The sequence below is a fragment of the Belonocnema kinseyi genome, chromosome 6, assembly GCF_010883055.1.
Source record: "Belonocnema kinseyi isolate 2016_QV_RU_SX_M_011 chromosome 6, B_treatae_v1, whole genome shotgun sequence".
Taxonomy (NCBI): Eukaryota; Metazoa; Arthropoda; class Insecta; order Hymenoptera; family Cynipidae; genus Belonocnema; species Belonocnema kinseyi.
The window spans coordinates 112,649,113-112,659,221 of NC_046662.1; the positions used below are offsets into that span (position 1 = coordinate 112,649,113).

Here is a 10,109-nt window from a genome sequence, read left to right on the forward strand (position 1 = left end):
CGATCTGTACAAAGCCATACAGCCTCTTCCACTTCTAAATGTTTACTGTGTAAAGAGAACCATTTATTTTTTAGGTGCAAAGAATCCAGAGCCTTGCCTACTGATAAAAGAAAAGAATTTATCTTTCAAAAGCATGACTGCTTTAATTGTTTGTCTCCGGGTTATAGGCCTCATCAGTGTGCTAATAAATATACTTGTGCAAAATGTCACCGTAAGCACAATACTCTTCTACACTTATACAGTATGAACTCGACAACTGACTCGGTTGCTCCCACATCTGACTTGGTTGTTACCAAAAAGGTTGATAATTTGTTGACTCACAACACTAGTAAATTTCAAATCCCGTCTACTTCACAAATGAGTAAAAATTCTCAAACTAATAATGAACAACCTGCTGCTACTAGGGGGGCGCATCATGAATTTGTTAATGAACATTCGAGTTGTCATTTAACTAATTAGTACTACCAAAAATTAGCTCAAGTGTGGTTACGTTCTAAAGAGTCAAAACCTAATCCTATCGCATTACAAGCCCTCGTCTTGTTTAATTTAACGTCATACACCCTTCCAAAATTTGCTAATCAAGCAAATATAAAAGAATTAAGTCGTCTAAACTTAGCTGATCCCGATCCCTTTTGATCGAATAAAATAGACGTGATTCTAGGAGCTGATAGATTTGGATCATGTCTTTTACCATGTTTAAAACAAGGTACCCTCGTTACTTTGACTGTCCAAAACAATCTTTTTGGGTGGATACTCTCTGGTCCTATTCAAAATTTTGAAATGGTTTGCACAAACTCTGTTTGTCATTTCACGACCGCCAAACTTCACGCCGATTTAACTCGTTTTTGGGAAATGGAAGAACATCCCTCTGCTTCCTCTTTGACTGAGGATGAACTTCGCTGCGAGAAGCACTTCGTTGCTAATCATGTGCGATTACCCTCCGGTCAATACATGATAAGGTTACCCTTTCGAGATGCTCGTTTAAAAACTAAACCAGCAATTAAATCAGAATATTTTGCATTTTTGTCAGAATATAAAGAGTTAAATCATATGGAATTAGCTAACGATTTCGAGGAGACGGATTCTTCTCAAACTGTATATCTGCCTCATCATCCTATTATTCAAGAAAGCAGTTCTACTACAGATCTACGAGTAGTCTTCAATGCATCAAGTCTCACTTCCAATGGATCCTCTCTTAACTCGCATTTACATATAGGTCCAAAACTATTAACTGATTTAGTTTCAATCATTTTGCACTGGCGTATGCCACAGTTTGTTTTTGTAGCCGACGTGGAAAAAATGTTTCGGCAAATTAAAGTTGATCCACGCGATTGTGATTACCAGCGCATATTATGGCATTCATCAGAAGGTAAGCTAGAAGCCTGGAGATTAACAACCGTCACTTACTGAACATCATGTGCCCCGTACTTGGCTAATCGCATTATAGAACAATTGGCTAGGGATGAAGGTTCTTATTTTCCTAAAGCTCAAGCGATCTTAGAAAATAACTTATATGTGGATGACGTTCTTTATGGCGCAGACACAACCGAAGAAGCTAATGAGTTGCGAGAACAGGTTGCAAACTTGATGAGACGTGGAGGTTTTCATTTAAGAAAATAGGCCTCGAATGATGAACTTTTGTTATCAGATTGTCCGCAGGGAAACCACGAAAGAGCCTTTGATTTTTTTGCCGGGGAGAATATCCAGCTAAAGGTTTTAGGTTTACACTAGGATCCCACCTCTGATAATTTTAAAATCCAAGTGCTGACTCCAGACAGTGTGCAACCTTTAAAAAGAAAAATACTATCCGTAATCGCTAAGTTGTACGATCCCTTGGGATTGCTATCGCCTGTTATGGTTTTAGCTAAACGGATGACACAGGAATTATGGATTCGCAAACTGGATTGGGGCGATTCCCTTCCTGATGATCTAAAAAAATATTGGCATGATTTTTATAGTAAACTCAGTGAGCTGGAAAAAATTCGAATTCCAAGATGGACAGGACACTTAAAATCTAGCTTAGGGTGTGAACTTGATAGGTTTTCCGATGCTTCGGCGAGAGCCTATTCCGCAGCAGTATATCTCCGAATTCTTCAGGAGAATGGCGAGATACAAGTAATTCTATCATTTTCTAAGACAAAAGTAGCACCAATTCTACCGGTCACTAAACCTAGGTTGGAGCTATGTGGTGCTCAATTACTAGCTAAGACTCTACACTACATTGTAGAGGTCATGGGGTTTCTTAATACCCCACCATATTGTCACACAGATTCGACTGTAGTTCTAGCTTGGCTAAGTAAACATCCCACGAGTTTGAAATCTTTTATTTCTAACCGAGTGGCTCAAATTCAGAAGTTGGTCCCAAGAGCTAAGTGGAGACATGTTCCAACTGGAGATAATCCAGTTCACTGTTCTTCAAGAGGGCTTCTACCTGACCAAATACTAAATCACCCTCTGTGGTGGCGAGGACCACCTTGGTTATCTCGTAATTCTGTAAGTTGGCCCGATAACATACCTCCACTTCCTGAAGGTATAAATTTCGAAAAAACGGGAAATCCTTAAACTCATTTGACGCATCATGTCGCGAGAGAAAATATGCTCCTACAAGAAATGGTCACGGATTCAGTTTCTTGGCCAAAGTGAATACGAGTCACCGCATTTTTTCTACGTTTTCTTAAAGCTTTTCGTAAAAAATGGAGAAAGAAGTCAGATTCTGAAGAAATATCACAGTCTTTGGCGCTCTAAGCTTCTGAAATTAAACAAGCGTCATTGTATTGGATACTCTATGTACAAAACTTCGCATTTACTACCGAAATTCGCTCTTTGAACAAACAGGAACCTATTCCGGCAAAATCGCTTTTGAAGGCATTAAATCCATTCTTGGATAAGTCAGGAATCCTTCGTGTGGGAGGTCGCTTACAATAAGCTCCTATCAGCTATGATGAAAAGCACCCTGAAATCTTACCTCTACATCGGATATCTGAGTTGATTGCTCGACACGCTCATTTAAGATGAATGCACGGAGGCAATCAGTTGACATTGTATACATTACGACAAGGATTCTGGATTATCGGAGGTCGGAATCTTGTAAAGAGTATCATTCGTCGATGTGTGACTTGTGTTCGCGAACGTGCCGCAGTAGCTGCACACTTAATGGGTAGTTTACCTGATTTCAGAACTACCAATAGTAGGCCCTTTACTCACACAGGTATGGATTATGCTGGTCCCTTTCAAATTCGTTTCGCTCCAGGTAGAGGTCATAAAATTTACAAAGGGTATATCGTTCTTTTTGTTTGTTGTGATACAAGAGTAATTCACCTTGAATTAGTTTCAGATTACACGTCACAGGGTTTTCTGGCTGCTTATCAGCGTTTCGTATCTCGTCGCGGTATGCCGGCTCATCTGTATAGCGATAATGGCACGACCATCCAGGATGCTGATCGAGAGCTAAGGCAGAATCTAAAAAAATTACGACGAGATTCCGATTTACTTTATAATTTAACAACTGAGGGCACTTCTTGGCATTTTATCCCACCTACGGCTCCTAATTTTGGAGGTATATGGGAAGCAAGTGTCAAAAGTTTAAAGCATCATTTACGTAGATGTGTAGGTGCTCACACTCTAACCTTTGAAAAGTTCAGGACTACACTCACTAGAATTAAGGCGTGCCTTAACTCTCGCCCTATTGGTCCAAATTCCGACGAACCCGATGATTTTTCCTATCTCACACTAGGTCATTTTTTAATAGAAGCTCCTCTTACGAATCCTCCGGAACCCTCTGTCGATTTGGTTCCAGAAAATAGATTAACTCGCTGGCAAATTGTACAACGCATAACTGAAATGTTTTGGCGAAGGTGTAACGTGAAGTATTTACATTCTTTACAACAACGTTATAAGTGGCAAGATTCTTGTAATAACCTTGAGATCGGTTCAATGGTACTTATTAAACACGATGTTCTCCCTCCATCTAAATGGCAGTTAGGTCGAATTATTAAAACCTATGTGGCCAAAGATGGCTTGATTCGAATAGTTCGAATCAAGATGGCCACTTCAGAGTACGACCGACCTATATCTAAAGTTTTTTCTTTACCTGTGTCATCAGTGGGAGCTGCTGAGTGGTCAGACAACCATAAATGAATAATGTCATTAACTTATTAATTATCAGGAAAATGTAAAAGTTGAACTGAAATTATGTGTTTTTGTTCAAATTTCAGTTTACGGTTGTAGCATAGCGGGCGGCAAATGTTTTATTGTGATCAAACGTATTGCAACCGATTTCGCTTTGTTAAAAAATAAATAAATAGTTATTTTTAAGATTATGCGATCTTTATATTTTCTTGTGTTGATTAAAAACCACAAAGCGGGCGGTAATGTTAAGAACGCGTTAAGATTGACATTTCTATCTTGTTTGGTATGAGCTGTATACATCGATAGAATTATGTAACGAATCGACTCGCTAAGGTCAGTAAGCCAGAGACCGGGCACCGAATTACATCTCTGTAGCGTGTAACTTCCAACGCGTTACTTGTAATTAAAATTAAACTATTTTCAAAAACTAAAGATAGTCTCATTGACGTGGGGCGCTTTACAAAAAACTGTTCAGTATTAAACACTGCAATATCATTCACTAATAAATACTATTATTCAATGTTCAAATTGAGTGGCATCAGTGAATTTATACCTCATCACATTTCCCATAGTTAATTTTATAGTAAACCTTTATTTCCAGAAATGATTGAGACTAACGAACAACCACCATACATGATTTTTCTAAAAAAAATTTATTTTTGACCTAAAATATATCAAGTTTCACCTAAACATGATGGATTTTAAATAAAAAATAGAATAGTTAAATTTAGTGTTGACAAAATTATTTTTAAATCGATAAAAAAGGTTTTCAAAAAAGTATTTTCATTTTCAATCAAAAAAAAAATTTTTAAACAAAGAAATTCACCTTTCAACCAAGTAGTTGAATTTTCAAAGATGAAAGACGAATTCTCGACGAAAAACGTAAAAGTTGATATTTCAACCAAAAAAGATTTTAATCTTACATATAGAAATTTTTAATTTAATTAAAAAAGATACATTCTTAACTGAATGTTGGAGTTTTTAAGCAAAATAGAATAATAAGCCACCAGCCAGGTGCATTTTGAATAGAAAAATATGAAATTTTCACCTAAATAGATAAATTTTCTAGTCAAAAACATGAATTTCAATCCGAAGAGTTTAATTTTTGATCAAGAAAGATTTCTCTGCAAAGACCGAAAAAAAATTAAATAATAATTAAATTTTTGAGAGCAGGAGGGAAAATCTTAAAGAAAAAGAAGGACCTTCTAACAAAATTATAAAATGTTAATTAAATTTAATGAATTTTCAACTAAATAATAAATTTTTCAACAAAAAATATGATAGCAGATTTTGCTACCAAAAGAATTAATTTAAACAAAAAATAGTTGAATTTCTAACCACAGAGATGAAATTTCTACCAAAAGAGATGAATTCTTAACTGATATGAGGAATTTAAACTAGAACAGTTAAATTTGCAGCTAAAAAAGGATAAAAAATTAATTATCAACAAAAAAGTTAACTCTTTCACAAAAAGAAATTAATTTTTAACGAAGGAGTTCTATTTTTAACCAAATAAATGAATTTTGAACCTAAAATATGAATCTGAGAAAAAAATACTTTTTAACAAAGTATAGTTTACCTTTTAGCCAAGAAATTAAATTTCAACCAAAAATATTAATTCCTAACGAAAAATATAGTATTCGATAATTAAACTAAGAAATATTTGTAAAAAATTTAATAATAAAGTTTTAATTTTAATCAAAAAGACAAATTCTCAACAAAATAATTAACTCTTCATCCAAGAAAGGCTTTAATTTTAAAACAGTTTTTTGCAGTTTTAATTTTTAAAAATATGAAATTTTTGTTAATGGAGATGAATTTTTGATCCATCAAAATGATTTTTCAACAAAATTATTACATTCTCAACCATAAAATATTTTTCAGTCAAGAAATAAAGACAGTTCTAGGAATATTATAATTTCATGGGAAACATAATTTTTAACACAAAATAAAAAATTTGAATGACAATTTATTTTTTAAATTTCGAATCCTCTAAATATCTTTGAAAAAAACAACACATTTTCCGTCTAGATTCGATCAAATTTGAGGGCGATATGCATGAAAATTACAGAACAAAAATTTAGACCACCCTACTTTCACGCTTTGCCTCGCATTGCCAGCCTCTGTGTTCGCGGCTGATGCCTAATACTTATCTGCTATTTATAATATTTACACCAATGTGAAGAATTCCTGCAAAAAAATGAAGTATCTGACGACCATATTTGGACAAACACCATAAAATGTTTATATTGCAATATGAAAAAGAAAAAAAACTTCTTCCACTCCAAAAATAAAATAAAAAATTTTCCCCCCTTCGACGAAAGAAATAAAAAAGAGACGGCAGGGGATCTGTTTTATTTAATAGAATTTTAAATTTTATTTTGATCTCATTTAAATACCTTAAGTTTATATATTTACACTTTTCTTACACGTACTTTTCCTCCTATTTACAATCTTTCCTTTTCCATTCCTGTTCCACTTTCCTTCTTTTCTTCTCCATCTTACTTAACACCCCCTTCATCCATGCTACTGCTCTGTTGTGCCCCCTTTCATGCTACAATGTCACCTTTCCACCTGTTCACACTCCTCCAACCAGTGCTCCATTTTTGCATCCCCCTTCCTACACAATTCACACAACCTCTTCTCTCAAGAAAGCCAGAACTCGCTATAATTTTCTGACTTCCTTGCTCTCCTTTCTCACACAAATATTGCCCTCTCTCCTTTGGGCTTACCTTTCCCTTTCCACTTCCATCTTCACTTGTCCTAGATCGCAATGACGAATTCTTCCGTTTCTGAATACAGACTGGCTTTTCATAGCCAAATATTGGATGCCTCACTATCTACTTCATGTTGATTTAACGTTTTCGGGTGCTCGCTGTGGATAAAATTCTGCAGCCCTTGTCCTTCTCATTCCTCTATGGTTTCTGTTCTGATATTCAAGGCCCCATGTGAGGATAAATTCAAGGGCGTGTAGTCAACATCCGCTCTACAGATAGTGGTGTAAAGCGCAACAATTCGTTCGCTGTTAAATAGTCCTTCAATTGTATTACTTTTGATTCAAACAGTTTTTTGACATCTACAACGCCCCTACCCCTATATGCCGTAGTAGAACTACCTTTTCAATCGCTGCATTTTTGTATTGCATTCGGTGCTTCCTCATCTCTACGAGGACGATTCTGTTTAACTTTTCAAGGTCAGTGTTAGACCATTTTATGAGCCCGAAGGAGTACGTGAGGACAGGGATAGCATATGTGTTTATTGTCCTGATTTTGTTTGCCGAGTTGAGAAAACTCTTCATAATCAATCTAAGTATCGTAGTGAAGGCAGTCGTTAGGCTTGTCTTAATTATCGTAGGCTAAGTACCTTTAGATTCAAGAATATCCAGATATTTTTATGATTCTCCTGCAGCCATTGCCTCAATGTCATTATCGAACTCGTTCTCTAACTCTGCAAGCCCAAGAGACATGCTCTTTAGTGTTTTGCGCAAGGGGTTCAACGCTAACGAGAACCATAGTGAACTAAAGGAGTCTCCTTGAAATATGCACGTCGTAATGCATATTGATCTAGTTATACTTGATTGCTAATGGTCAAATTAATTGATTCTTGTACCCCAGATTCTCATCGCATAACTTAGAAAGTCAAGAATGCGTGGGCAGATTTGGTAAAGTCTTAAGACTTCAAGCAAACAGTCATGCGGCACGGAAGGAAACGTTTGCCTGTAGTCAATGTATGCCACGTGTATGTTCCTTGTATGCTTACGAGCTTAAGTCATGGCAACATCGTCTATAGTGAGTAGATCCTTACAGCCTCGTGAGTTTTTACAACATCCGTTTTATTCCCCTGTAAGGATTGCATTCTCACCGCAATGAAAATATACCTTATCTGCAATGATCTGTTAAACATTCATAAATTGTTGGAAGACAGGTTATCAGTCGAAATTCAGATGGATTTTGAGCGTCTAGTTATTCAGGTACCATATACATAGTACCCTGGAGCATAAAGTCGGGCATCAGATCTAGGTTGTCAATGATCTTCTGGAAACACCTTGCGAACGCAAGATGCACAACTGGCAGTTACTTGTACCACAAAATTCTGCACAATGTCTGAACCTGCAGCTTTCCGGTTACTTGCCCTTTTCAAGACAGCTGAAGCACCCATAGCTGTAATGTTTGACAGTTGCATTTCATGGCTATTCCTTGCCGTTGCTTTCCTCCAGTTTGAACCAGGCAGTGTCCAAATTGCATCGGTTCATTTTTTCCCCAAACACCCGACCAGTAGTTAGTCATATCTCCCAACTCAGAAACTCTGGTGTCTAGCTGGTTATTTATCTTTACACTCAGTTCACGATAGAACTTTCTTTCATCTGTCTAAAAGTTTGGATTTTATTGCCTTTGTGCACTTATTTACTTGTACCGACGCAGTCTGGCAGTAAGAACATTATGTCTCTGCCGTTGGGAGTCAATAATCTCATCCAATATTGCTGGTTTTAATGTTTCGATGTGCCGAGGCTGGATGATTTTAGTAACATGGTTTATCATTTGCAGGCCTAGTTTTGCGGCCGAGCGTTCTAACGTTTGCCACTGCTGCACAGTATAGAACAGTTTGCACCTCTAACGCAGTTTGTGTTGCGTTCAAATACGTAGGTAAAACCTTGCTGTTAAAGAGTTCTATTAGTGCACGCAGATCACTCGTGATGTTCATTTTGGACAGAAAATTCCCTAGTGTTGATTCTACATATCTGAACTCTAGTACAGCATTCCTAAAATTCCTTTCAAAGTACTGTAATTTTTCTGGAATTTTGCTATGTACATAATCGTTATTAATATCCGGATGTGGTTCTAGTGGATTCGGCACAGGATGTTCCTTATCCCTAGTACCTAATCCTTCAGCTTCAATCAAGTCTTCGTTGTCCACATCTTCTAAGTCGATTTCATCAATAGGAGGCTGCTGTTCCACTTCCATTTTGATAGCAGCTATTTCAACAGCCAACAGCAATTTGTTTACAGATATTGAGCGTTTTTAATCTGACAGATTCTGCACATTTATTATTGTGGCTAGCTCTGGGTATTTAAGTAAGAAGAGTCTATGATGTTCTCTCCACACACTTTGCGCAGATTTCTCTGCCAAACAATAAAGGCGCCCAACATCTCTGTTCATATGGTATGTCCATTTTCGTCGCTTTTTTAATTGCTGAAACTCTGCTCCTGCCTCTGATTGTATAAGGTCTTCCACCTCTAGAGGATGCGGTGGTGTTGGATTATCAATAGGTTAAAGAAGAACATTAATTGCTCCTGCTTAACCGTATGACGCGGTTTCCTCTAACTGATGTTCATTGATGTCGTTTTTCCACGCCAAATCAGCCATTTGTTTAATCTCCATTGCTCGGTCATCTGTCACGTGTAGATTGGTTCTGATGTGCTTTACCTTAGAGATAAGATATCTCAGTGCGACTTTCTGTATATTAGAATACATTGCAGAAAATTTCGTTCTTAAATTGTATCCTTTTTCATTTTCGTTTCAAACTTCGCACTTTCATAATAGAGAAGCACCAATTCCTCTTTCATTGTCGTATCCCAATTGATGTTCTCCTACGGTGTTTCTGCCGAGGTGGTTGGTTGCAAATAGCTAACGCTAGTCAAAGCATCTTCAGCAGGCACAGTTGATGTTTCACCGTTTACCGTTTGTCGCAGATGTTCTTGCTGGCCAGCTATCTGATGAGTGAGATATCCCTGACCATCTCGCAGCTCACCATCGCGACCTTTCCGCATGCTGTGGCCTTTAATCGCTATACTTGTGAACATTGGTTGTATAGGTTGACTGAAAATTTCGGTTAAGCGGACAAGCAATGTCGATGATGTAACCTCTTTCACCTTTTTTTCTCGCATTCCGATGTCAGGTCGATTGGCCCGGTTGTAATGATCCGTTTGGATAGTAACATCCCAATATAAGATGTAATGTTCGCTTCCTAAAACAGGAATTGG

General features: G+C 37.0%; 2 protein-coding genes across 2 annotated transcripts; both read left to right on the forward strand.

The window, feature by feature from the left end:
• Positions 1 to 780: 780 nt before the first annotated feature.
• LOC117175553 lies at positions 781 to 1,620 on the forward strand. Its single transcript, XM_033365263.1, has 2 exons — positions 781 to 1,369; positions 1,448 to 1,620. Exons 1-2 carry the CDS (start codon positions 781 to 783, stop codon positions 1,618 to 1,620), a joined length of 762 nt encoding a protein of 253 aa, XP_033221154.1.
• A 1,395-nt stretch (positions 1,621 to 3,015) lies between these two features.
• LOC117175554 lies at positions 3,016 to 4,137 on the forward strand. The gene has a single exon (XM_033365264.1). The coding sequence runs from the start codon at positions 3,016 to 3,018 to the stop codon at positions 4,135 to 4,137; it is 1,122 nt and encodes a 373-aa protein (XP_033221155.1).
• The last annotated feature ends 5,972 nt before the right edge of the window (positions 4,138 to 10,109 follow it).

What these genes read in the sequence shown, in the direction of transcription:
- LOC117175553 (XM_033365263.1), top strand. Translation starts at nt 781, where the DNA reads ATGGTTTGCACAAACTCTGTTTGTCATTTCACGACCGCCAAACTTCAC. An exon ending in ATTATGGCATTCATCAGAAG is followed by an intron (nt 1,370 to 1,447) that starts GTAAGCTAGAAG and finishes ATCGCATTATAG; the next exon opens with AACAATTGGCTAGGGATGAA.
- LOC117175554 (XM_033365264.1), top strand. Translation starts at nt 3,016, where the DNA reads ATGCACGGAGGCAATCAGTTGACATTGTATACATTACGACAAGGATTC.